The 26809-nt window shown below is 36.4% G+C and overlaps 5 protein-coding genes across 8 annotated transcripts; 3 read left to right on the top strand and 2 right to left on the bottom strand.

Annotated features, from left to right (window-relative positions):
• The first annotated feature begins 1890 nt into the window (after positions 1-1890).
• Positions 1891-11088, top strand: LOC124299394 (uncharacterized). 2 transcript variants are annotated; one of them, XM_046752616.1, is made up of 8 exons: positions 1891-2292; positions 3099-3251; positions 3828-4279; positions 4697-4937; positions 5561-5746; positions 5843-6089; positions 6414-6613; positions 6707-11088. In XM_046752616.1, the coding sequence occupies exons 1-8, from the start codon at positions 2155-2157 to the stop codon at positions 6833-6835; spliced, it is 1746 nt and encodes a 581-aa protein (XP_046608572.1). In that variant the 5' UTR covers positions 1891-2154; the 3' UTR covers positions 6836-11088. The 2 variants fall into 2 exon arrangements, with proteins under 2 accessions (XP_046608572.1, XP_046608571.1); XM_046752615.1 differs by having other exon boundaries at positions 1897-2292; positions 4691-4937.
• A 2645-nt stretch (positions 11089-13733) lies between these two features.
• Positions 13734-14756, bottom strand: LOC124299397 (uncharacterized). Its single transcript, XM_046752620.1, has 3 exons — positions 14482-14756; positions 14209-14405; positions 13734-14115 (listed from the first exon to the last, which is right to left on the bottom strand). The coding sequence occupies exons 1-3, from the start codon at positions 14585-14587 to the stop codon at positions 13900-13902; spliced, it is 519 nt and encodes a 172-aa protein (XP_046608576.1). The 5' UTR covers positions 14588-14756; the 3' UTR covers positions 13734-13899.
• Positions 14757-15035: 279 nt separating this feature from the next.
• On the top strand, positions 15036-20376 carry LOC124299396 (serine/arginine-rich splicing factor 2-like). 3 transcript variants are annotated; one of them, XR_006906993.1, is made up of 5 exons: positions 15037-15344; positions 15575-15718; positions 16053-16250; positions 16393-16486; positions 18766-20376. XR_006906993.1 is itself a non-coding variant. In XM_046752619.1 (4 exons), the coding sequence occupies exons 1-4, from the start codon at positions 15163-15165 to the stop codon at positions 16397-16399; spliced, it is 522 nt and encodes a 173-aa protein (XP_046608575.1). In that variant the 5' UTR covers positions 15036-15162; the 3' UTR covers positions 16400-16478. The 3 variants fall into 3 exon arrangements, 2 of the variants coding, with proteins under 2 accessions (XP_046608575.1, XP_046608574.1); XM_046752619.1 differs by lacking the exon at positions 18766-20376 and having other exon boundaries at positions 15036-15344; positions 16062-16250; positions 16393-16478; XM_046752618.1 differs by lacking the exon at positions 18766-20376 and having other exon boundaries at positions 16393-17701.
• On the bottom strand, positions 19976-23174 carry LOC124299395 (lysophospholipid acyltransferase 7). Its single transcript, XM_046752617.1, has 6 exons — positions 22963-23174; positions 22569-22840; positions 21791-21942; positions 21482-21690; positions 21076-21397; positions 19976-20970 (listed from the first exon to the last, which is right to left on the bottom strand). The coding sequence occupies exons 1-6, from the start codon at positions 23172-23174 to the stop codon at positions 20758-20760; spliced, it is 1380 nt and encodes a 459-aa protein (XP_046608573.1). The 3' UTR covers positions 19976-20757.
• Positions 23175-23402: 228 nt separating this feature from the next.
• On the top strand, positions 23403-24724 carry LOC124297829 (cytochrome b5 domain-containing protein 1). Its single transcript, XM_046749150.1, has 2 exons — positions 23403-24413; positions 24494-24724. Exons 1-2 carry the CDS (start codon positions 24000-24002, stop codon positions 24722-24724), a joined length of 645 nt encoding a protein of 214 aa, XP_046605106.1. The 5' UTR covers positions 23403-23999.
• Positions 24725-26809: the final 2085 nt, after the last annotated feature.

Raw genomic sequence — 26809 nt, 5'->3', positions numbered from 1 at the left:
CTATTACCGGCAGTGTCATATCTTTTTTTTTTTTTTTATGCTTTTCATCGAGCAGAAAACTTGTTTTATCCGTAAAATATGCTAATTATATGTGTGCGTGCGTCTGTTGGCAGTTATTCATAAATGAATAATATAAAACTGATTGCAAGTTGACGGTATCATCAGCCTAAAGCCAACGTATACTCCAAAGCTGCTGTTGGGCAATAAATACGTGGCAAGGTACTGTTGATCATTTATTGAAAAGACGACGCAAGACGTAGTGGGAAAAACCCAAATACCAGATTAGAAGAGTAAAGTGAATCGTTAATGAAATAAAAAAAAAAAGAGAAAGGGCGAAGCTTCGTCGTGTCCGTTTGCGGTATAGCGTAGTCATATCTGTAAAGCTAGAAGTGATAGAACGATATGACGAATAGTGATATGTATAACTACGAGCGACTGTATAAATTATGTAGTACGCACACTATCTTCAGGTGTGTGTGGAAATTGTACAAGTATAGGCGCCCATAAAGAGGCGTGGGTCGAAAGAAGTGACCGATCGCGTAATCATTCGCGCAAAGGATTAGTCATTCGCCTCGTCCACTCGTTTTTAAAGTGGGTTGGACGATTTCCTTGACGTAATGAAATTCCCGGTAAAATGACGCGTGATAAGAAACCAGTTTTCTCATTCCCACTAACAGCTGTCTTGGCGGTCAGGAAATACTTTGCGCTACGTTCCGCGTTATATTTTACATTCGTGAAGGGAAACTTATAAACAATCTACCATAAGACTATTTTGCACGATTATCTGCACAATTGAATTTACATATTTTTAATGACTTCTCAGATGAATAATAGCTAGGCAATAATCAATGAGGACGCGCGGCTAACGTTTCACGGTCGTGATGTAGCATTGCAGCATGAGGCGTAAAGGTATAACGCACAATTTCCCTGATGTTGCTTTCAAAAATTCAAAGAAACATCATACGCCCTAGATGCATTCGTAATGTGGAAGACGAATATCAGGCGTTCATTATTAATGTTTTATTACTTCGCAAATAATGTATGCATTTTGTAATTAAACGTGGTAAACTAACAGCTCCGTCAAATTTCAGACTCAACAATGTGAGTCATGGGAGCCAACTATCGGCAGTTAAGAAGCTAACAACAATTCGGTGAAAGTCCCTAGGTTTCGACGAATTTCTAACAACAATTATCGCTCGGACTGTACCGCCGAACTATACGGCTTGCGTGAACAAGATGGCCGTACTTCATGATTAGAAACTCTGAATTTCTGGTTGGAACTTTAGACATGTAATTTTGAGATTGTAACAGATCGTAATGTCTGAGAAATATTCGTTCCGGACCCGAGACAAATTCCTTCATTCATTTAATTAGGTGACTCACCGATCGCGCGGATGACCACACGGGGCTTTTACCAACCGCAAGTCGTTCGTTGATCAACACTTTCATACAGCTCAGATGCGTTCACATAAGTTATCAACGAAACGCGCTCAATATCGACATTCGTAATTATCACTTCAGATCTTTGCGATATTCTCTTAACGTAGCGTGTGTATATCCGGAGGATAAATACTCATGCGTTACCGTTCAGTGGAAATTAAAAGTACGCGTCACCGTTGTAGAGTTTCTCGCGTTTCTATTTCCCGGTTCTACCCAACTAGGCGTTTATGGATGGCACTGCCATCGCTCAAATCGTACTGAGTGACTGAAAATCGTCCAGTACTTTATTTTACGATTAAGCGCGCGTACGTAAGTGTTGTACGTGGAGATTCGGTGTACAGCAGTGTGAACCGTGAATAATTTCGGATCGAATGGATTGAATTTTGTTTGAGGAGAAGAGAGAATGACAAAGTGGTAAATATCGAGGATTGAAAGGTTGGCGCCATTAGATAAAGAGCGTTCCGTAACTGATAAGTGGCGTCGTTGTAGCCCCGGCGGTGTAAGAGATACACAAGGCAGTGGCACAAATGCTGGCTGCAACGCTGCATGTACTCTTGGTGTGTTGTCTGACAATGAGCGGTGTTGGTGATAAACTAATTTTTTAATTATTCTCTTGTCAACGGCAGTGGAGAAAGATACAAAAAGATTATTAATGAATGTACGTAACAGTGAGTGCGATAGGGGTGTTTTATGTGGGGCTAATAAGCTGCAACGATGTTTAATGTACCGCCAAAATTTTACGAGCTGTGTCGCCTTTGTTTATCGTCGGACGGTGTAAAATTATCCATTTTTGACGAAGAGGGCACGCAGCGTAACTTCGCTGACAAGATACTTACGTGCCTATCGATAGCGGTGAGTTTACGAGACAACTTTTATCAATCATTAAACAAATAAACCCCTTAATATACCATCAACTATACGCAACATCTGGCCTAATGACAAGAGAGAAAGTTTGGCGTAAGATGTGTCGGAAAGATAAGAGGCTTGAGAATTTAAAATGGCAGTGATAAGCTCCTTGTAGGCTTATACAGCCCGGGGGGGGGGGGGCAGCTCCTTATTTAGACACCCTGTTATCAGGTTTCACCTACTCGTCGCTTGTCACTTTATTCCATAGCGATTCGATATCGTACACCGAGAGATATTATGAATACGCGTTTCTCTGCTTATCCATCCGTCCTATACGTGTATAACTACACGTACGTACCCTGGTTCCTATGTTACGTTTATTCGGCCCATGTGATTCTCCAGGTGATAAGCTAAATTTATCCAAACTTAGTCACCTATCTCCGTCTCATTCGTATCACTGCATCCTCCGTCACGAATATCTTTCGCGATACATCGTAATTCGTAAATTTCGGGTTTTTTAAACCGCATCTTTTTTTTTCCTTTTTTTTTGTTCCTTCAAAGTCCAACTACGCGCGTCGTTCTACGTTCACGTAATATTAAATAAACAAATAATCGAGTTTATTTTATTACCGAAAATGAAAAACCAACCCATCTCTCCCCTCCTTCCCAACCCCACTCTCAATAATTTTTCTCATTCGCATAATATCACCATGAACCATTAGTGGTTAACTTGAAAAAATTTCACTCGTATCAATTTAACGAAAAGAAAAATGTTAGGTTAAAATACTGCAACGATTTTATGAATTGCGCAGGTGAATGATGGGGACTCTCTTCCACCAATCATATGCCATCGCTGTGTGTACAAGTTAGATGTACTTCATAACTTCCGTGAAGTATCTCGCAAGTCTGATGTCATCCTGAAACAGTATCTGGATTATGCCATGCAACTGTCTAACGGAGACCAGGTAAAAACTTGAAAGATCAATGACTGTCTATCAATCTCTTGACCAATTTTTTCGAAAATCTTTTTCTGCCGAAAGATATAATTTCATTTAGCGTATTTCTACATAAAGGAAGAGTGACAGAAAAAAAAAAATCCATTCATGTCTGAAATGAGGAAAGAAAAAAAGAAAGAGAAATGATTAGCAAGAGGAAAGGATACTTGGTATCAATGACTACTCACGTAGTTCAAGTTGGCCTGATGTGCTGACAGTGATACCTAGTAATTTCGTTCCGTTCCACGTAGTGATGCAATGACGGAATGTGCTATATGTGCAATTTGATTGTAGATAAGAACTGAGTGTCACTGTATTTTATATTCCACATGTTCTCACTCATTCTCAACTCTCAACTTACAGCAATTAATTATCAGAACAACCTCAAGGTTTTCCCCGTTAACTGAAATCACTTATCGCGTTAGTTTGATAGTGTTCGTTTTTTTTTTTTGTTTCTTTTTTTCTCTTTCCGAGTTAAAGGTTACTTTTAGATAAATATATCATAATTGGCTTAAACAACTAAGCAACACTGCATTATTTTTACAGGACAATCAATCTTTCTCCACTGCCAAAGTAGCAGACTTAAGTCCGCTCCAGTCGTTTCTTCAATTGAACAAAACCCTTTTCAATGAGAAGCCCAATTCTCCAGCCAGTATTCAAAATGTATCGCCGTCAACGCAGACCCATCACTTAGAATTACGCACGAAGGAGATGCCCGAGCAAGACGCGATAAAATGTGAACCAGAAGATGATACGTGCTCAAACAGTTCCGACCCAGAGAGATTGGAGATCGAAGATCGTGATCCTGAATCTGATGGGGAAGAAAATGGCTATGACATGACTGTTAGTAAGAGGGTCAAATTGGATACTGGATACGAAAGTTCTAAACAAAGTACACCCAATCGAAGTCCTGTTAATAGAATGGACACTCCCGAAAGCAACTGTTCTGACACACACATCGATCAAGAGACAACAAAACTTTGGCAGGCACTTGCAAAGTGAGTAACTACATTTTCGTAACCTGTTTTTTTATCAGTCACATCAATGTATTAATGTTATTTAAAGATTTAGGAGAATTAACTTGACTGGTTCCAAATTTTTTAACGCGTTTTTTAAGTGATGAGTTGAATAGTGTAGTTTCTTTATCATATTTGGGACAATCTGTTCCAAGAAGTTTCACCATATCTGTTATGAGTGAAGATTGAGGGTTGTTAGCCTGATTCTCACCTGCTACTTGACCTTGTAAATCTGTTTAAACTTTACAACAAATTCTCACTATTGGAATGTTTCGAGTACAAGATCGTGTTTGCTGTTTACAAGTAGTTCCGTTTTGATAAAGGTATACAATATTGGATAGTAGTTATTTTCAGCTGACCTGCATAATTAAACAATCATTTTTATTGGCCTAGTAACAGAAGTTTGGAAATAACAAGGACAAATGGTGATAAGTTGAACAACGGGTTTAGTGGTGAAGCAACTAATTTGTTGCGCTCTCTAATCAACAATAGGCAGATCGGTATCACTGCCGTTGAGACTGGCAAAGTGTCTCCGCAGATACGATTCTACCGCGATACCCAGGGTACAACAATTGAGCGAACAATGCCAGATTGCTCTGTGCTTGGAAATCGCACTAATATGTCATGCATCGATAACAAGGTAAACTCATGTAGAAAAGACGAAATAGCATTTTTTTTTCTGTACCCATCGTTTTTTCCCTTCTTATTTGCTTGTAATTACAAACTATCAATGAATTATTTATAAAAAAGGTACATCTTCTCTGGCAATAATAGTTGTGCAAATTTTCTTCTGAAACTGGGGTATAAAATTCACATCTTATCAACACAGTACTGAGAAATACAAATGCAAATTCCACAAAGCCAGATGGGTAAACTTAGAGAGACCCAGGTAGCTACTAGGGGTGTTAAGGGAGCCCATGGGTCTGAATAAAGGCACACCTGGCCTGACAGGTAGAGGCTTTGACGGTCTAACAAATAATAGATAACTGGAACTGCTTTGTGATGTGCTCCAAGTTAAGCCCTACTCTAAAAATTTTGTCAACCGACTATCAACAGATGTTCAGATAAAAATGTGAAATTCTTTGTTGTTTACTAAACTTTTTCCATTATTGAATTTTATTTGAATATATTATGACAAAATGCAATTCTTCGTAAAATGTATTTCATTTTACAAACATAATTTAATGACAATCAATTTATAAACTTTCATTCTATATTTTAATAAGAATTCAATTGGTGTTGAATTCAATTTTTGTTATATAGAGTACTTCCATGGATAGTAATCCTCCCAGTCCTGCTAGTGTGGGAAAGAAAGAGACAAAGGGTAGGCGAAAACAAAGTTATCCCAGTAAAGCCCCTGCCAGTCCAGATCTGATTAATTATCACCACGAATCCAGCGAAGAACAGGCTCATGATTTCACTGCTTGGTCTAATAAAATGAAAGGAAAGGTCAGTGCAAGCAAGTAATCTGTTGAATACTGGTTTAAGTAGTACAATCGTAGTGAATTTTGAGTGAAACTATTTTTGTTTTATATTTCATAACAGGTCGGTGAGCAGAAACAGTTTGATCCGCACAGTGGAAACATTGCTAAAAAAGTTGACATGTCTTGTACAAATTGTGGGACTATGACAACAACAATATGGCGGCGAAATATGAAAGGAGAAATGGTCTGTAATGCTTGTGGGTTGTACTATAAACTCCATGGAGTAAATCGCCCTGTCACAATGCGAAGGGACACTATTCATACGCGTAGACGCAGGCCGAAAGGCGAAAAACCAACGAGACACAGAAGTATGAACTTTTTGTAATTAGCCATTTGTTTTCCTATCAATAATCATTATTATAAAGATATTTGAATCTGTGCTTGTGTAGGAAACTGTTATTGAGCCCATCAAGCGAGCTTTTAAGTGATTTTAAAATAATTACCTATCAAACCGAAATTGTCATTGGTATTTTCAATGATTGCTGTGCTAATCAGTTCACCTCTCTTTGATTAGTTTGTGAAACTTGTTGAATACAAAAAACTTGGAATATATTATTGACTTCGCTAAAGTAAAAAACAATCGTACATTTCAAAAGATGGTTGTAAAGAATAGATTTTTAACTGGCTAACAGAAAAAGGAGACGGAAATTCATCACAGCCTGAACAGTTGGATTCGGAGAGTGCAGACATGTTAGCAGCTCTTCGTAGGCAGATCCAACCTCACCTTATGATGGCAGCATTGACTCCTCCTCGTATACCAGGAACTCATCCTCCACCTACTTCTACCCCCCAACTGAACTATCCACTCCCCCTTCCTGGGTATATGATGCATGTAAGTTATTCTTCATTGCCTTTTTTTTTTTTTTTTTTATAATCACATTACTGGGTGACTTGGCTTCAATAAAATTTCACTTTCCGTTATTAGCATTTGAAGAGCGAAGTGATGGAACAGCAACGCAACATTACAGAAGAAGCAGATGAAGGGGATGAAGAAAATGTCTCGGATGTACCGCTGAATCTAGTTGCTACGTCGCTGTCGGTAGATGCCCAGTGAGAGTTTCGTCTTGTTCACGAGAAGCGTAAATATATAGTATAAAATGTAACTAAGAATCTCTGCACAGACATAGATCTGTCCGGTGACACACAGGGTGTTAGCGGCATGCTCTCTACAAGATATCAAGTAATGAATTACCTATATGAGAAAAGAAAAGATGAAACAGGGAATCGAAATATTGCACAGTATTCCCAAAGCTGTGTGGCCTGGGGAACAAAACGCAAATAAATGATGATATTAATTCGCAGTATTACCCTAATTATGAGAAGTTATACGAATTGTACATATGAAAACGAGAAAATATTTTTATACTAAATTTTCTATGCTTGCAAGTGGTGATATAACGATTGTATATACAAACTGTTTTTTGATGTTGTGAAGTTCTTACATAGATAGAAGAAGCCTGTTTTTTAATCAATTAATTAGTCGTAATCGAAGTTAAGTTGACGGTAAAAATGTGGTGCTGGAATTACTGTTCAAGGTTTCCAAAAAATTTAGAAGACGGAAAAAGAGAGATAAGAACAATCTAAAAGAGATTCTTTGTGCTTGTTTTTGATCAAATGATTAGTGATCACTTTCTTGGTTGCCTTAAGCTCACTAATTGGGTCATAAACTAGCTCTTAATCAAATTGTTCCCTAGGCCATTAGCTTTTTGACAACATAAGCAATCATAATACTCCATTAAGTTATATAATTTTAAGCTTTTTGCGAATGACCCAGTTAAACTTTACTAGTGATCGAAATTTTAATTTTAATTTTTTTTTTTTTTTAATCGTGAACAAGTGTATACTTTTAGGACAGACAAAAATTTACAAAGGGTAACAAGAAATGTTGGTAGCGGGAAAGTTACCTTGCGTATTAATCGACGGTTAATTGCTAAGACCTTAGTATACTCACTAACTTAAAGTAACATATTTTTTATTTCATGTAGGAATGTGATGCCAGTATCGTCTTAATTACTGTATTTTACTGCTTTTTGTTAGTTTCTCTTCGTTTTTTTTTCATTTTTTTTTTTTCATTTTTTTCTTCCTATTAAAAATCATGGACAATTTACTTACGGTATATTATGATTAATAATGTCTAGAGGTTGTAGATTCTTTTCGATACGTTTAACTTGTTTAAACACAGTGAAGTAATACTCTTACCGATTATATATGAGCCGTCAAAATGAACAGTATCGTTACAAAAAATTTTAAAATAAGGACACAAACTAGTACTTAAATGGTTTAAAAGCGTCACTACGTAATCTGACTATCCAAAAGCAATAACGGATCTGATTAGAATTACTTACATTGGTCATTTCGCAATAATACTCGTCAATCGTCGCGATGACTTTCTTAGCCCTTGACTTGCAGGAGCTTCAGGAAGTACGTAGGTAACGTTCTCCACTTAATGCCGGATTTTAAGAATAATCAACATCACCGCTTTCACGCTACTGCTGCCAATTATACGACCACTTCCAAGTTTCATGCAAAGACTTCCAGATAGGTTTTGGTTGCCTCCAGGGAATGCCCCCCATTGTAAAATATTATTAAACCTCGGATATTCGAATGTTTTTAACTAACAACGTATCAAATTGTGAACTGACTAAAGTGTTCCCTGGTGGACTAGTAACTAATGAATGAAGAATTTCATTGTAAGCATTTTCATTTTTTAACAAAGCACCTGAGAGATGCAGAAGGAATCGTTGATAAACATATTCCAGATTGTACAGATAACTGATGTTGATAAAACACAAAGATAAGCAGCCTTAAATAGTGCATAATATTGTGGCCAGTGCATCTACTCGCGTATTGTTATACTTAATATTGTATACCTAAATAACTTTGCCAAAAATAGATTTAGTTTTGTAACATAGAATATAGTTAAGGGCATAAAAATTTTATATATTTTCTTTTTCTCATCGCGTCATTGTATTTTGTTTTTTACTTTATTTAAATAATTTAATTTTTTTTTTCTACTTCTCTCTTTCTCTCTCTCTCTTTCTCGGTATCTCTCTAACTGTTTCTCACCAACAACTAATATCGGCGGAAGTTTTTGACACTCTGGAAATTTAGTATTGGCAGCAGCTGCCTAGTGGCTTAGCATTATACATACATATAGTTGTTATTCAAGAAGCCTTATAAACACACGTGTATAGATTATAGATATATATTATACAAAATATATATTATTCTATATTACTATATATATAAATGATAATTAGCTAAGCGATAGAGACAGTATAGGGTAGCGGCATAGTTAGGAACGGATGATCCATGCATGTGTTATAAGACGAGTATATTTTCCACTGTGATCTGAATTTCAAACTTTGCTACTTCCACAATAAGTAATATGTTATCAAACTCATACAAGCAGTAAATTCAATTCATTCGAAAATACGTTTCTGGCATTTCGAAACTAACTTTCAATTGCCTCAATAAATTTGTTTTTATATCTATGTCATTTCGCAAATATTTAAAAGGAAAGACAATTACATCTCTAAAATGAATAAATAAATTGATTACAAGTTCGAGTATATTCACGGATGAACTGTTTCAAGTCATGTTAGTATAACAATCGTAGTGCACAACTTTCATATACTTCAAAATTCCACAAAGGTAAAATCAACTTGAGCAAGGAAACTCTTTATGAATTAACTGGGCCGCAAAGAGGTGTTGCACCACCAATCGTGTTCGATATTTTCTCCGTTGTTACATAAAATGAATAATAGAAAAGAAAAACATAAATAAATCACGTAGTATCGAAAAAATATTTAGATACAGAATTCAGAGTTGAATTTTGAACTTGAGAGCACACGTAACTCGACTCGTCAGCAGGATTATTTGAATTCATGTATATTGTAGTATACTACATATACATGGTCAATTCTTTGAAGATATTCTTTTGATCTGAACAAATTTTTCGAATGACCATTTTCTACTACTACTGTAACTACTTTTACTATACCCTGAGTTAACAATAAATAACCGCACGTAACGCAGCTATACATAATTCAAAGCGGACAGTTTTTGTTAGGCATTTTTAGACATGTCTCTGCAGTTGGCAGAATAAATTAAAGATATTATTATTATTATTATTATTATTATTATTATTATTATTACTACTACTACTACTACTATTATACATAGGTAGATTAGTTTTGAGCTCTCTACTAATACTGAAGCTGAAGTTATTCTTTGTAACTATACATTGATTGAGTATTGCTATTTTATTAATTATATTAATTAATTAATGGTTAATTATAGAGTATTCTAACATTATTATTATTATTATTATTATTATTATTAATTAGTAACGAGTTTGCTATGGTTTTGACAATTTGGTTCAGGTAGTCGAGGCTTTTTTTAATAGGTTTCTACATCAGTATTCCACTCCTTTAATTTAAATACTTTTAAGTTTTTTCTTTTCTTTTCTTTTTCTTTTTTTTTTTCTTTTTTACGTTGACACTACTTAAAAGGGTCACCTACGAATCATTACTTAATTATTAAATTATTTAGTTTTTTACATTTATTTTTACAACCCTAATTATTATTTAAGCGATAAATTATTACTTTTTATTTGCACCAACGTTTGCGTCACATTTGGCAGCGACTGGCTTAATTTATTCTACATTATATTTTATACAAACTGATTTATGTATTTTTTTCTTTTTTTAATCAGTCGATTCATATACTTAGCCTTTTGCGTTAATGGTCTTTGCATACGAGTTCTTGATGATAATATTTGTCACATGTTATAGATGGTAATACGGCAATGCTGTGAGTACAACACGTAAAGAGATGGGCCAAAATAGTCTTAACACCATGTCGAACATCTTATTTCATAATAGTATCATTTTTTCGATTAAAGTGTACTTGATCTCACACTTGTAAGACAATAGTTTTTTTCGTGGCAGGTAACCTCACATGCCACAAATCCTATTTTCTGCGCTATGTCCTTTCAGAAACGAAAATATTGTGTAGTTTTTAAAAGCACTAGCGCTTGAGAGTCGCCTTTTAAGCACTAGGACTCATAAAAACTATGAAGTAATTGAGTTGTTGACGGAGATAGCGTGGAAAAATATTTACAGAAAAGCCTTTTACCGATTCTATCAATATGATATTTTTAAAAACTTGGTAATGATATCATCCATTTTTTCATAAATTATTATTCGTATTTATAAAAATAAATTCTAGAACGAAGCACTTACGCAGTGGTATTGTGCACTTGTGAGTTGGTAATGGAGAATAAACCCCAATTACGTTGTAAAATACCTTACTTTTCTATTGTGAAAAATACAAAACCCTATAAATTAGGTACATATGCATAATACTCAAGAAGAAGCTTAGAATTGCTTGAAAATTGAGTTTTTACTATAAATTTAGATCATTCGTCCCCTTTATTTGTTGGAATTAGTAATATGCTATGATTCTATTTCGTAATCGTTGAACGACTTCAAATGAATGACAAAAGATTGGGTCCATTAAAAGCATGTGCCAAAAGTGATGATACTGCGTATTCTAATTTGGCAAAAAAAAAAAACAAAAAAAGGGAAGTGAAATAAAAAATGTTAAAATATGAGTAAATAAATGAATTTAGAAGCCAGAAATGGAAACAGTGGACAATCACGCTCTGCTGGTATCATATACAATTTTCCAAGTCTGAATAGACATTACCACTTGAATAATGAGTCATCACTTTGAATCTTGGTTTTGCATTGAAACTTGCTTGCTATACCTGTAGTATGTTGTATCCATCTCTGTAATGTACATGAGTTACCGTTTGCATATTCTTGCATATGACATACATAACACTCATACTGAATTTTATTTAATTCTCGCACGAGTATTAATCCAAACTAATTGACTGAGTATTATTTTTATAATAAAGTATAACAATAATGATGATAATAATGATAATAATAATACTAACACGTCACGAAATTATAGAAATTTGAATAAAGCACGAAGAGATAGTAATGAATGAGTACAGAAGTATGAAATGAATAATGAAAAACCTAATGAACATGACAAACTATGAGAAAAACATGGTATCATAATGTAGTATTACGTGTTTGTTCTTCTTAAATGGAGAAAGATCAATACACTGTTAGCGCCCTGGCATATTTTGTATACAATGCTGTGGTGGTGTTGAAATTGGCTAAAGACTAACTTACGAAGTGAAAATATATTGTAATACGTATGCATAAAAAGTAATAATATTTAAAAGCAACTTAGTTTTGTATTCTAAACTGTAATAAGTTAGTTTGGGCTAATGCCAGCAGCTGTTGAGATTACTCAAGGTTGTGTGTATCATTATAAGTATTTTGAATTGTTGAATAGTAATATAATAATAGTAAGCAGAAAGCACAGGGCGCGATAATCATCCCCCCTCCCTCCCTAGACAACGTAACCCTCGGGTAATGGATAACTGATACTATACGCTGTGGTTGGTAGTATTTCTGATCCAAATTTTGTCATAATTATATCATACACGAATGATTTACTCTATTTAATCGATATACTTTGTTTTGCCCGTGTTTTTATATTTTATTATTATTATTATTACTACTACTACTACTACTACTACTACTACTACTACTACTACTACTACTACTACTACTACTACTACTATTATTCCTATACATAATGTTGTGACAAGTAAGTTTTGATTTTTTTTTTTTTACATTTCTTTTCTCTTTCTAATTTATGATAGAAATCTCCCATGACAGGTGTACCTAATTTATATACTTATATTATGGGTTTACAAATAACAAAAATCATGTTTTTGTATTATAATGGTAGGTGATATAATGATGCTAGAGATTTTAAGCTATTTATTCGGCTACTATGTGATTTATTAAAAATTACTTTTAAAAAGTTGTTCTATCCACGTCATAAGTAGTTACACATTCACACCAGAATTGGTCAATTATGCCTTAAAACTAGAATGAAAAAATTTACTAAAATAACGTCCATCACGGAGCACATGAAATTTTTACTCACATTGATTTAATAATATTAAATACGTCACATAGAACGAATTAAATACTTAATACTCAATATTGAATGAATTCTTGTAATTACCGATGATGATTAGTGAGCGTCAAATTAGTTTTTGTTTGTCCTGTGATGTGTATCATATACTTTGTTAGATAGTTGCCTAGGAATGTTTAAGGCAAGAGTTTGGATTGTGCTTGTTTAAATTTTAAATCTGCCGAAATTTATCACAATTAGGTTTTAACCTAGTTCTACTTCCGTTCTTTTCTTCAATCGTATGTTTTTTTTTTTTTTTTTTCTCATTGAAACAAATAAACATTAAGACTATAGAAAACGCAGGGAATCGTAGCATCATAGTCTTCCAGTCACATGTTAACGTCAGTTTAAGACAATATTTTTGGTCACACGATGCTAACACCCCTAGAAAATTCATGCGTTCATTTCAATCTGTCAGCAAACTCCTTAAGTATTCTAAAATAAACACACGATAATTTTGCTCTCCTAAAGCCAATTAATCCTCAGTGTTTTGCAAGCACTCTCTGATGGATGCGATTTCTATTTTTATGCAGTTTGATACCCTTCATTTGGTTCTGTACGCAGTATTATACTTTTCACTACTTCAGGAATCTGCAAAATGTTGTGGCACATAATGAATAAGAGTCGGAGGATCCATGACTCTCTAGTTTCAATTACCAATATTCATACAAAATTATCAGTTTACCTTTATAGTGGTTGATAGGATTTTATTTTAATTTTTACAACAGAAATAAGAATGCGAAAAGAGATTGGATGATGTTTACGTAAATATAAAAAGTAGCCTTAATGAATTTTTCGAGGGCATCTTATGCAAGGGCATTGTTCTGATACCACAGACGCAGCTTCATAAAAATCTTCAATAAAAAATAATGTGTTGATAATTCTGTATTCTGCATATTTTATATTTTATTCAACATTGTGACAAAGCATTTCACAGGTAATACGTTTTATTATTATTTCTTAATCATGCTATAATACATTACATATGACCACCAATATCTACATTATTCATACCAAGATTATATAGTGAAATTGATCTAATAAACGCTAATCTTGGGGGGCTTTCTTAAGAGAAGGAAGGTCCCAATTCTGCATGCCTGGTTTCTTCGAAACTGCCATGTAGACCAGAGCTCCTCTTCCTGGTATTGGTTTTACCGCCACATATGTTCTGTGATCCTCGGACCATTTTGAGTGGAACTGAATCGTCGGCTGGTTGACCGTGTCTTTTAAAATTTCCTCCGCAGATTTCCCAGTGAATTCATCCTGATGTTGAGTGATTTTATTTACATTTCATGATACCCTGACAGTGATAATAAAAAGTTCTAGAGTTTTATATTATTTTGTAATAGATTTTACTGGGTAATCCAAAAATGCCAAACTATTATCCGGATCACAGAGTAAATCTGGCTCAGACTCTAAACAGCCACGCAGAACACCGTCGCGCAGAACTTTTACCACGTATGACAGGAAGGCATTCCTATTTTTCTTCACTTCCAAGTCAGCTGATTTTATGTTGCTCACTCTGATAAGCCATTTAGTTGCCAATTGTATCTCTGTTGAGTTGATGTAATATCTTGCATGAGTCAAAAAGGAGTAGTAAAAAGCTTTTTTCAGATTAGGTACCCCAACCTTTCTTATTGCCTAAATTCTTGAGCAAAAATTTAGCTATCTCCATTTTTTTGTTGAACTGCTCGTCGTACATTAAGCCGATATCTCTCAGTGACATTTTTTCCATTTTGACTATTTGAATTTCGTGCAGTTGTATTATCAGTAAAAGGCTAAGAGGTGAAATAAAATTTGGGATGAAAGAGACTTAAAAAATAGAGAGCAAAGCCAAGACCGGATACTCTATCCCGCAATGATGATTCAACAAAGTTCACTTTTGTTTATTTAGAAAAAAAAAAAAAAAATTTAAATAAGAGGGTTTCGTGGGCACATCAATTATTGCATTCTAGTAATTTTCACATATTTATTTATTGCTGTTCCATTTTTCTAATTACATTTATCCTGAAACCGTGAAATGCCGGTAGTGTATTCGAACGCGTCACAAATAGTGGGAAGTTTCAAACGCAGCCCGCCGTAAGTGGATTTGACTCCGTCAGTGAATTAATTCGGCGGCGTCCGCGTCGTACGCGCGTCCAGATTTCCGGTTCCGCCGCGCCACCTCCCCTTGTTGAAAGTTTCGGTGCTTCCGTCATTCGCCATCTTGGCATCGTTCGATGCGAAAGACAGAGCGGCGGTTTATTTTGCTTAATTTGGTGTGAATACGCTATTCTATTGTCAGTGAAAGTATACAAGAGTGACAAGAAAATGAGCTACGGCAGGCCGCCGCCCCGTATCGACGGCATGGTGTCGTTGAAAGTCGATAATCTCACGTATAGAACAACGCCGGAGGATCTGAGACGCGTGTTCGAGCGATGCGGCGAAGTTGGGGACATTTACATACCTCGTGACCGATTCACCCGTGAGAGTCGAGGCTTCGCCTTCGTCAGGTAATCTTACATAAAATTACCCTCTTACCTTGCCTTCCAACCGACGATCGTCGCGCGCTATGTTAATTGCTTGAATGTGTACATAAAACGCGTACGTACGTCGTAAACGGGACCCGTGACGTCACCCGTCTCACACGCAGCTGCCGCTCAATATTTTTGCCCCGGCTATTTTCAGTTCCGTATTCGTTATTCTGACCCTAGTACTGTACGCTCTATTCTATTTTCCGCAGATTCTACGACAAGCGGGACGCCGAAGATGCACTTGACGCCATGGATGGACGTCTCCTTGACGGCAGGGAGTTGAGAGTTCAGATGGCTCGTTATGGACGGCCAACTTCACCGCACCGAAGCCGCGGAAGCCGACGTCGCGGAAGGTTAGTCTTTCTTCTATCAACCAGTCTCTCGGTTCATTGTTGACTGATTTCCCTCTTTTGATCCTCATTGTTGCATCAAGATATTGATAACGTATTTGGTAGAGTTTTGTTAGTTCTTTACAATTCCGTTAGGTCGGCTACATGAATGAAAAGTGATTAATGATTTTTTATGCAGATGTTCTTACCGATACATTCCCTATTCTGTATATTTTGTAGTTGAAATCATCAACCCTTTGTTCAACTTTTGGAAAGAAGTAACGAATTAAATTATTAAAGTCAAAATTCATTTTCAACCGCGAATCGTTAACTTCAAATACCCTCATTCATTTGTCAGATCACGTAGCAGAAGCAGGGACCGTAGACGTTCACGTTCCAGGTCTCGGTCTAGGTCACGCAGTCGCGATCGAGATCGCAAACGATCTTACAGTCGCAGCCGCAGTCGTTCCCGTTCGGACAGCAAGAGCTCTCGTGGCAAGTCACACTCACGCAGCAAATCGCAGGAAAGACAGAAAGATAGCCGTTCCAAGTCAAGGTAAGCATTACTACATATCCATCTTCATACCATTTGTAGTTTATAAAAATTTTGCACCTCAAACACTGGAGTAATTAACTCATATCAGTCTTGAGTTGAATTGGGAAAATAGTCTTTCTATAATTCATCTGTTTGCTTGTAGGGATTGAAGATGATATGGCTCAGAGTGTATAGCAGGGAACTGATGGATGTGCTCAGTTGCAAAAGCAGTAAAGCATTCTGACAAAACAATAAAGGTATTCCATTATACTCTGTACCTAAGCCACATTACCTTGTTCACATCTTTCTATCATTTATTATATTACCCTACAATGACGCACTTGGGTGGGTTTTGAATAAAAAGAACCTAGTTTAATTATAGTGTAATATACATAAACTACATTAGCAAAGACTTGAGAAAGCTACGGTTTTAAGAATGAAATCTTCAACAATTTAGACGTTTATTATTGTTGCTGATTTAGATTACACCATTAGTTAGGTTTTGTCATGAACATCAGATATTCCTTTGCCATGCTCTTTCTCGTGATTGAATTTGATACTATAATTAATCTGACCTTCTTGTGATCTAAAACTGTACCATGTTGACGTTTTTTATTTTTTCAACACCATCTAGAAAATTACCCAAAAATAAAAATAAATAAACAATTACAATTGTATGTGGATTACACTTCAGCTAGATAGTCGTATTCCATATTTTTGTATAACAAGTTTGAAGTTATCATTGAAATTAATGACTCATCTACTTCTAAACTAAATTCATGAGAATTGTAGTGCAATTGTGTAAGGTTGTTGTGATACGAGTGTTCGCAAGCTATTTTTTTCTTTACAAATTTTCAGTACAATTTTTGTAATAGAGTCATCATATTTGCACTATTCAACTCGTTTGTAATGATAGTTTTCATCATTGAAAATAAAAACGGTTTCCTGCTTAAAATTTTCTATCCCTTGAAAATAGCTCTTAAAACTTCAATATTTTTGCTTCATGTCGAGTTTTCACAAGATTGTACGGATCAAATTCTCTGACTCAGATGTTTCCAAATCTTTTTGTTTAATATCATGAAAAAGCTATACAAATCGTGCGAATTCAGTAATTCAGTCAGGTACTACAGGTAGATTAACAATTGAAACAAAAATTAGAACAAGTAATTCCACACCCTATGGAGATTGGAACACTAAACTGAACTTACAAAAACCTTCAAAACTAATTGACAATTAAATCTAAATTTGTACAGAATCATTGTACTCTGATATTGAATGTAGTTTTGCTCACATTACCCTTAATTAGATTGACCCTACCTGAGCATACAAATTTTCTTTAACTTGTATTAGAAGTTGAGAATCATGATATGTCCGAGCGTTAAACTTAAGTTCTATGTTCTGTAGTGCGATTTACAGGTTTGTTTGTGTAAATTTGCCATTTATAATAAAGTAAATTATGCTGCAAAGGCTAATATTTTTGCTTGAAATTGAATCAACTAATAAAAATGAGTGTTGTATAGATCTAGAAGACTGTAAATGTTCTCTCAGTGATACATCATGGAATTTATATTCCCTGTAGTTGTTTTCAATATCAATAATTACTGCATAATTTTAATCGTATGATCGATGAAATTTGATAGGAATACCTTCTCAGCAATAATCGTAACATTAATGATAATAATAAGAAGACGAATAACAATAGTAGTAATAGTAATGTTCGTATAATCATAACAATTGTAAAATGGATGGATAGCCTTAAAGTTGCCTTTGTATTCTCAGATGAGTTCGAAAGTATCATTGCTGACTTTATTAAAGTTTCACTTGATAAAGTATTACCATGTAGTTATTAAATTGGCACTAATGGGTCGAAAATTTTATATGCCAGGTTTCATGCTTGATATTATGAATAATTAAATAAAGACGATCTTGATATACTCAGACTATTATTTTTCTTTTTTTTTTCAAACTATTTTGATCACGTTGATAAATTGTCGGTTTGCATCAGTTTTTAAAACAAGGTTTTTGTTTTCATAATTTGAAAACACATTTTATCTTTGTGCTGTTCTTGGGAAACAGAATTGTGTGTGTGTGACTCCGCGCATTTTTACAAGTCCACATAATTTGTGAACCAAAGTAAAAAAAGTTGAAATCTTTACAGGTTCCTTAGAATAACAATATTTTTTTTATTCACTCACTAGTTCTACACTAATATAACATAATACATGGTAAAAAAAAAAGTGTGTGACAAAATTGGCAGTGTGCTTGGGGAAAAAAACAATGAAACCATGAGATACATGTAATGTATTGATTTGGGTATGTTTATCATTGTTTCATCTTGAGAATGCTCATTTAAACGATCATCCATCTCATTTTAATGTACCCCATAATTTTAAGATTTTAAAAAGAGAAAAAACACATGACATCCATTTGATATCCGCTTGAATCGTCAATACTTGTATAATATAAATGATAGAGTCAAATATGGAAGCAGCGAAGTTATTTCATGTAACTAAGTTGTTATTTTATGGTGCCACAGGCGGTGGGAAGGAGTGGCGTGGCGAGTGTAGCTGATGATGGGGGTAGCTGAGTAAGCAGTAAGCCGAGTAGCGGGGCTGTAAGCAGTATGCAGTGTGCAGTAGCGAGCGAGCGGTTGGTGGTCTGGTGAAAGCGAGTTCGCGACCAGTCAGGCGAAAGTGTGCGAGCGTGAGCAGTCTGGGGGGTCAGAGTGCTGAGATATTGCTGAGAGCACTCGAGCACAGAAATTGCCGAAAGCAGCCAGAACTACGCTGTGCTGTCGCAGCCGATCTTTACTCGCAGGTAGCACGAGAATCACCAGACCTCGCAAGCAGCAACGCATATAGCAGCAATGAACAGAGTCTACCTTTTTTTATACACATTCATTAATATTCCTGATCACGAGATCCATATGTGGTTCTGTTCAAGTGTTTAATGAGTGAGAGGATGGCTGCAAAAAAAGGATGAGTAAAAACATGCATTCCACCCACTTACCACTCTGTCTTTTTCCTCCGATCCTACACAAGGAAATTTCCCGTATTTATGCAATATGTAAAGTTGGCAAAAACTGTGTTTTGAGCGAATCTCCGTACCAAGAACACATGTTAGTTTTAATTTTCCTTTTCGTCCAGCCCCCTCAGTTCCTCATTAACAAACCATTGATCTCAAAATCAAGAATTATTGGTGCACGTGTACAAAGGTTTCTCGTTTCCCAGTAAATTATAAAGAAAACAGTTTACTGTTGATCATCATTAATTGAATTGTAATAAATGATAATCAAGGAGATGGTCTTTACAAGTAGTCTTATGGTTTTGTTCATTGAAGTTTATTGTTTGTGCTACGTTCTGAGTTGATACGTGTTGAATTGATTACGTTCTTCTACTTTTCATATTCTATAAAAGTAACATTTGCTTGAAATCAACAGTAAACGTTCTTGTTGGGCTTGCTGATCTATGTTACTTTGTGATGGTATTATTATTCGTGGGTTAATATGAAAGACGCCTTCCGTTTAGTAGTCTACCATTGAGAAAATTGCCACTACTCCTTAATAAATGGCATAGGCTGGGGATATCATGTGTTTTTGTGTATCTGAATTTCAGGAATTCGATGGTCAACAATTTTCGTAGTTGAAAAGGTAAGATCTTATATAATTGGTGACAATATAAAGTAAATGGGGTATTTTTCAGATTGTTTGAGTGGATTTGTTTTGCCTATAATTTTTGAAAACCAACATGTCTTTGGCGTAATTTAAAAATGGGAAAACAGTCTTAAAAATCTAGTGTCAATGATCAACATTTTTAAGCCTAAACTCCCAGGACGGCTATAGTTCACTTCTATTCATTTTGGAGGTTTTTGAAGAAAAATAAATAAGTAAAAGCAACAGTCAGTCTATTGTGGGTTGCTAGTTGAAGATGTTGATACGTAACCCAAGATTTTAAGAATTTTTTAGATTTTCTAACTAACTTTATTCCTAAAATCAGAGTCGAAGGGTTATCCGGTGGCCATGATTTAAAAATATAAAAATGCCCCAAATGCTCAACTACCTATACATATGTATAGAAGATTCTCCGAGGACTTCAAGGGATGTGGAATGTACTTTTTGAGATGACAATAAATACGATTTTTGGTAACATTTCTTGATTTTTAATAACACCATGATTCTCTCTCACACTGTCTTGTAAAATTGTAATTAAATCCATTCAGGAATACTTCCTGTAAATTGACAAGTTTACCTACTAGTTTTCTCCATTTTTATTTCGAGATTTTTTGCTCCTCGTATCAGGTAAATTCATATACTATCTAATTTTACATAAAGACATTTGATAGAGGTTTTGAAATATTTCTATGAATAAATGTATACCTATGTATACATACCCACTTAAACGTAAAGTATAATTTGAGATTCGTAGTAGATACATTAGAGTTAACGTAAAATTGTAATAAAGGTACAAAATATGTGCATGCATGCTAGAATAATAATGAGATAGAATAACAATTTTCAACAATCCTGAGATCAACCCTCCTTGACTTTAGGTTTTACTAAAATGTATGGTTGCAGAATTCTTCCAATCACGTACAGTACGGCCACAAGCACTTGGCCCACATAGTAAACACTGCCATAATAGTTGAGTGCATCTCGCAATTTGAGTACTTGGAAAGAAGCTGCTAGATAAGACATGCAGAAAGTTTTCATGAACCATCCCATGAAACCCCAGCCTTTCTTTGCCTGTAAGAAATTCAAGTTTTTATAAACATTGAAACAAATAATTATGCTGCAAAATACCAGAAATATCGTCAAATCAATTTTTGTTACATATAAACCTCTACTAACCAGGCTATTCTCTTCACTTTGTTTGTAGAATTTCACGTAAATGTCGTCCATTGGCAAATAAAACACGACCGAACAAATGCAGATGTAATAACCGGCATAATATCCATGCCATAGAGCGGATATAAGAAATGTAACTGGTACTCTGAGTACTTTGTGAGGAAATCTTTTATACACATATGCAGCCATCCAGTATTGTGTGCATGTGTTCCACATCTTCATGGCTACCCTGACATTTGTACAGCTCTCAACACCCCACGTGTTGATGTTATGAATAGTCTCAAAATCGATATCTTCAGCCTTTATCTTCTCCGGATTCTTACTCCTGTAGAAGGAACAGCGGAAGTAGTGATCAAATAAACAGTTTCATTTCTAAATAAAGAAGGGGAAAAACATAATTCATTCTCACAAGTTTTCAAATGCCTGATAGTTCTTCGGCCCTAGACCAGAGATTGTCGTACAGCTCGTCGGATAAGCCCCTACTCCAGCCATTGTGCAAACGCATTCGGAAAGTGCCATGCCTGCGTAGATCCTCATTTTGAATACGAGAAATGATGGGTAAATATACCAAATTCGGTACCAGAAGCTACGCTTCATGAATTCATCGGCCAGAAAGTACTAAAAAAAATTGAAAGAAGACGAGCTGTTTAAAATAAAAAAGTTCGTATACAATTCAAGTTCTCCATTCTATCGTATGAAATAAAGTAGGATCATTCACCTCTGAAGGGTAGTAGTACCCTAAGAGGAGGTAGATTGTACTGTAAACTGCAATTTCTTTCAGTTTACCCAGTGTGACTCCCCAGTGATCCGCGATTTGGGCAAATGGTCTGTAAATTGAATCCCAGTATGTCCTGTAGCGATAGTACGGTCCTGAAAAATAACAAGTTATTGAGACTCTTGTCATTTTCGTGCTGTGGATAACAATCGTATTTTTACTGATCGATTCAATATGTAAATCATTATCATGCACAGTCTATTTGAATATACTACTTATATACTTAACTGGTATAATGAATATTGACCTCCACATATGGGGTGACTGCATTTCAATTTTAAATCTACATTGAATACTACAAGTGAGATTTGTGAACATTCAAACAAATTTAGATTTCAAGGATTATGACTGCTTTGCTTTTGAAAAAAAAACACTTATAGATAAAATGTAAACCGTTGCCGCTATAACTAATCGTTCAATCAATTTACATCGATCAAAGAGAGCAATCAGGACAAAGTTAGTAACTACAGCCTCGCAGGGATCAAGGGCTTTCCCAACTATAATCAATAATAGTATTCTGAATCTAGGAAACATACCGAGAAGACATGATGAAAGAGCAAACTAGGAATTGATTGATGATATCAGGTCCGTTTATCAATGGGCCTTTTATCATTAACTGCCTGATATCTGTTGCGATTTCAAAAACTAATGTTGACTCTCTTAATTTCCTAGAGAGTTGAAAGCTACAAAAGCTACCAAATAATGTGACGAAGGTTGTTACCAGTCAATAGCCCTGCGTAGTTAAAACCATAGTGGAAAACATCAATGAATCCAACTTTATCAAAAGCTGGAGATTTGGCACCCGATGGATCATCAGCTGGTGCCGTTGCAGCTGAATTGATTTCAAATGCCAGTCCAACTAACTTCAGTGTCAGCATCATCTGTATCATATTACCAGGTCCCGATGGTAAAGACAATCCGTACCAATCAGCCAGACGAAAGAAACCCAGCAAGTAGAAGAACGTGAAGGCAAAACTAACGATGTGACATTGCCTAAGGATTGATATAATATGTTTATGAAAATAATTGATATGTGGTTTATAATATAAAATACAAATTAAAGTAGCTGTCTAAACAATAAAAACAATAATAGCAAATACAATGGAAAAGCGTACTTCCAAGATAAGCGAGTAACAATTACTGCGTTCACAAGGGTGACGAATATCGGATGAATTATTTGCGATCCAGTAGCTAGGAATGCCACTGCAAACCCAACTCCAGTGCCAGTCCATTGCTTTGCTAAGGGATCCTTTATTTCTCGGTAGAAATGCCCGAACCCGATACAAAAAAGAAGCAGTAAGACGTAGACGATGTCATCCCACGACATTTTTCTTCACGGGTTTGGGTCGGTGCGAAATTTTTCACTGCCGAGTGGCAGTCAGTCCCATGCAAATAGCAACTCGCTAGTCGTAAATATCAACCGGTCGATCCGAGACGCGCGGCGTGACTGTTCGCTGCTGTTCGCTGCGTGTGCCGCGGCCACTACAGCTTTATAAGCAAGTTATAAGAGCGGCAAGTGACACGCATGTAGGTCTATCAATGCCGGTAGGGACGTTGTTACTACATGATTACGAATGTATCGCAGAGCGATAGTAGCTACTGTATCGCAAAGATGATATTTGATGTAGCTAAGATATCAAATAAGAGGTCAAATATTTGACGGCCGATAGCCTCCTCCTCTCGGTGAATAAACATCATGTCTAAAATAAAAGGTTCTTTTAGGTACGAAATTAGGAATGAATAAGATTCTTAATTAACTGAAGGAACTGGAGGTAGCGTAATGGGGAAATCAGCAACCATGCCTAGTATACGGATAATGAAACCACGCAAAGAAGAAATTTCGTATTCAGCTTACTTGTAGAAGGTAAAGGAAGTCCCGCGTGTATCGGCTTACCCATTGTCCCGGTTTCATGTTTTTGCGACGAGTAATAAAGAAGAAATTGCCTTCGTAGCTGATCGATAAAGAAGATTGTTAGAAAAATGACGTATTCACGTCCCTCTTTACTTCTCGCTCACGAGGAAACAAATGTGTTTTCGATTAAAAGACAATCAAACATTTAACTCTTCAATGCAATGGCACGTGTTCCGCGCATCGAGGGTACGAAATGTACGCTGAAAATTAGCTCCGTGGTACAACCTACACGAAAACCCCATGATGGACCGTTACTATCTACCAACGGAAGTGGTGATCCATAACTCCCCGAAAGACTGTTGGGTTTCCTATCTCGGGGGTGTTTACGACTTGACGGATCTCTGCGGCCTGTATCAAGGCAGTGATCAGATCAAACCGATCCTCGCCCACGCCGGCAAAGATATAAGCCACTGGTTTGATCACCGCGTAAACGACATCCGGCACTACGTTCATCCGGTGACAGGAGTCGCCGTACCTTACTGTCCGCATGGACCAATTCCTGACGTCAATCCTGCGGCACCAACTGCGTCTTGGCGACCTTTGGATCGCTGTCCTTGGTGGCTAGAAGAAAGATATAAGATTGGGAACCTTACTAGAAATCCGAGACCTTGCAAGGTCCTGAACGTCCTCGTCGGTACCCAGGCAGTGATATCGGTGAGCGTGAGAAAGTGGAAACCTGATATCGGGGTTTATCTTCCTCAATACTTGACTGGGATAATAATTGCCGTGTACAGGTTTGCGAGGAGGATAACATCGAACGAATCCAGGAACGATTTTTGGGTTTCAACAACCATGGCGTCTCGTACACTTGGAAATTCGAAGGAAAAGACATTGATTCTCGCTGCACCTTGACCGAAAATGGGATCCTTGATGAGAGAGATCGATTCATTGCCGCTGGACTTCCAGATGATTTTTATATACCTTGCTTGCTTTGCTACTACAATGACGATCTAACTGAGGCTTGAATTTGACAAAATGAGAAATAAATGGATCTTATTGCTGTCAGACGGCAGGGTTTTTATTCACAAATGGGTCGCATTTTGCAGACTTATTATGTCACGTTTGCATAAAATTAAACTAATTAATATTTCAAGAGTCCGTGCCATTAACTTCTATTTTTAAGCAACGCTTCTACACAATGATTTCTCCTCAAAGCTGTGTCAGCTACCGTGTTCAAAAGACATTTCTAAATCTATATGATGAAGTCTCTGCAAGTTGTGGAATTCTAGTTGAACATTATGAATCATTGTGATGGTGAAACTGCAATCCTCCCTGTGAAGATAATTGTACATTTATACAACTTTCGTTTACACACAGACTTAACCCTCTAAAGGCAACCTTACATACTTATATTACCTAGGAATAGGACCGAGGTGAATTTGGCTAGTTCCTGTTTAGCATTAATGAATTCGCACCTATATAATACCACCGTACACTTGACACTCTGGTGATTCCGTTTCACTATTTATAGAATAAAAATTAAGAGTTAGGACCATTTTTATGAACAAAACTATTTCTGGGTAATATATATGGGCTGCTCGGGTAAGGATATCAGATAATGGCTGCCGGCAGAGGGTTAAAGTATATGTGCGCTTCGAGGCATGTACACTACATGACGAAAGCATATCCCATTTTTGTGTGGCGGGCTCTAATTGGCCGACGCTCGTCTCACTGAATCGGTAAAAATAATGACAAAAAATTCAACACAGTTGGCCTTGTGATTTCTTCAATTTTCTATGGGAAAATTTTTTGTTCTGAATGGATTTGTCCAACTTTCTCCAATCTAACCGGGCAATCATAAATGCAAACAAGGCGTCTGATACAGCGTCAGACTCACAACTGAGGCAGTACAGAAAAGATTATCCGTTTTTTGGCTGTAACTTTTTATCCGTTGCTCGCAGCGGATTGGGACTGCGCCCAATCGACTCCTGTTGCGAAATCACGTCGGAATAGTGCATGAAAGAATTTATTCCAGCACTTTTCAAAATCGCGAAAATTTTCGCCAAAAAAGCAAAAGTGCCTTACTTTTTTTTTGAGCGAAAAATTTTTGGTCTCAGATTCGATTTGTTTGACCCTTTTCTGACTAATCGGACCCCCAGGAACTCAGAAAACGCAGCAGAAAGTGCGTCGGACCGACAGCAGAAAAATGACGAGGGAAAAAGCACAAGCTGAAAAATGGCGAAAACTCGGATACTGGTTTTTTGGCTGTAACTTTTTATCCGTTGCTCGCAGCGGATTGGGACTGCGCCCTATCGATTCCTGTTGCGGAATCACGTCGGAATAGTGCATGAAAGAATTTATTCCAGCACTTTTCAAAATCGCGAAAATTTTCGCCAAAAAAGCAAAGGGGTTAGCCTTACTTTTTTTTTGAGCGAAAAATTTTTGGTCTCAGATTCGATTTGTATGACCCTTTTCTGACTAATCGGACCCCCAGGAACTCAGAAAACGCAGCAGAAAGTGCGTCGGACCAACAGCGGAGAAATAGCGAGGGAAAGAGCACTCGCTGAAAAATGGCGAAAACTCGGATACTGGTTTTTTGGCTGTAACTTTTTATCCGTTGCTCGCAGCGGATTGGCACTGCGCCCAATCGATTTCTCTCGCAGAATTACGTCGGAATAGTGCATGAAAGAATTTATTCCAGCACTTTTCAAAATCGCGAAAATTTTCGCCAAAAAAGCAAAGGGGTTAGCCTTACTTTTTTTTTGAGCGAAAAATTTTTGGTCTCAGATTCGATTTGTATGACCCTTTTCTGACTAATCGGACCCCCAGGAACTCAGAAAACGCAGCAGAAAGTGCGTCGGACCAACTGCAGAAAAATGACGAGGGAAAAAGCACCAGCTGAAAAATGGCGAAAACTCGGATACTGGTTTTTTGGCTGTAACTTTTTATCCGTTGCTCGCAGCGGATTGGGACTGCGCCCTATCGATTCCTGTTGCGGAATCACGTCGGAATAGTGCATGAAAGAATTTATTCCAGCACTTTTCAAAATCGCGAAAATTTTCGCCAAAAAAGCAAAGGGGTTAGCCTTACTTTTTTTTTGAGCGAAAAAT

Source organism: Neodiprion virginianus, chromosome 2 (assembly GCF_021901495.1).
Source record: "Neodiprion virginianus isolate iyNeoVirg1 chromosome 2, iyNeoVirg1.1, whole genome shotgun sequence".
Lineage (NCBI taxonomy): Eukaryota > Metazoa > Arthropoda > Insecta > Hymenoptera > Diprionidae > Neodiprion > Neodiprion virginianus.
Note: the sequence above shows the minus strand (reverse complement) of the source record. Positions and strands in the feature narration are given on the sequence as shown.

What these genes read in the sequence shown, in the direction of transcription:
- LOC124299394 (XM_046752615.1), top strand. Translation starts at nt 2,155, where the DNA reads ATGTTTAATGTACCGCCAAAATTTTACGAGCTGTGTCGCCTTTGTTTA. An exon ending in AAAACCAACGAGACACAGAA is followed by an intron (nt 6,090 to 6,413) that starts GTATGAACTTTT and finishes ACTGGCTAACAG; the next exon opens with AAAAAGGAGACGGAAATTCA. An exon ending in TTCCTGGGTATATGATGCAT is followed by an intron (nt 6,614 to 6,706) that starts GTAAGTTATTCT and finishes TTCCGTTATTAG; the next exon opens with CATTTGAAGAGCGAAGTGAT.
- LOC124299397 (XM_046752620.1), bottom strand. Translation starts at nt 14,587, where the DNA reads ATGGAAAAAATGTCACTGAGAGATATCGGCTTAATGTACGACGAGCAG. An exon ending in GAATTTAGGCAATAAGAAAG is followed by an intron (nt 14,406 to 14,481) that starts GTTGGGGTACCT and finishes TCAACTCAACAG; the next exon opens with AGATACAATTGGCAACTAAA. An exon ending in TGGCATTTTTGGATTACCCA is followed by an intron (nt 14,116 to 14,208) that starts GTAAAATCTATT and finishes ACTCAACATCAG; the next exon opens with GATGAATTCACTGGGAAATC.
- LOC124299396 (XM_046752618.1), top strand. Translation starts at nt 15,163, where the DNA reads ATGAGCTACGGCAGGCCGCCGCCCCGTATCGACGGCATGGTGTCGTTG. An exon ending in CGAGGCTTCGCCTTCGTCAG is followed by an intron (nt 15,345 to 15,574) that starts GTAATCTTACAT and finishes TATTTTCCGCAG; the next exon opens with ATTCTACGACAAGCGGGACG. An exon ending in GGAAGCCGACGTCGCGGAAG is followed by an intron (nt 15,719 to 16,052) that starts GTTAGTCTTTCT and finishes TTCATTTGTCAG; the next exon opens with ATCACGTAGCAGAAGCAGGG.
- LOC124299395 (XM_046752617.1), bottom strand. Translation starts at nt 23,174, where the DNA reads ATGTCGTGGGATGACATCGTCTACGTCTTACTGCTTCTTTTTTGTATC. An exon ending in TATCAGGCATTTGAAAACTT is followed by an intron (nt 21,398 to 21,481) that starts GTGAGAATGAAT and finishes TTCCTTCTACAG; the next exon opens with GAGTAAGAATCCGGAGAAGA. An exon ending in AAAGTGAAGAGAATAGCCTG is followed by an intron (nt 20,971 to 21,075) that starts GTTAGTAGAGGT and finishes AATTTCTTACAG; the next exon opens with GCAAAGAAAGGCTGGGGTTT.
- LOC124297829 (XM_046749150.1), top strand. Translation starts at nt 24,000, where the DNA reads ATGATGGACCGTTACTATCTACCAACGGAAGTGGTGATCCATAACTCC. An exon ending in GTACCCAGGCAGTGATATCG is followed by an intron (nt 24,414 to 24,493) that starts GTGAGCGTGAGA and finishes TGCCGTGTACAG; the next exon opens with GTTTGCGAGGAGGATAACAT.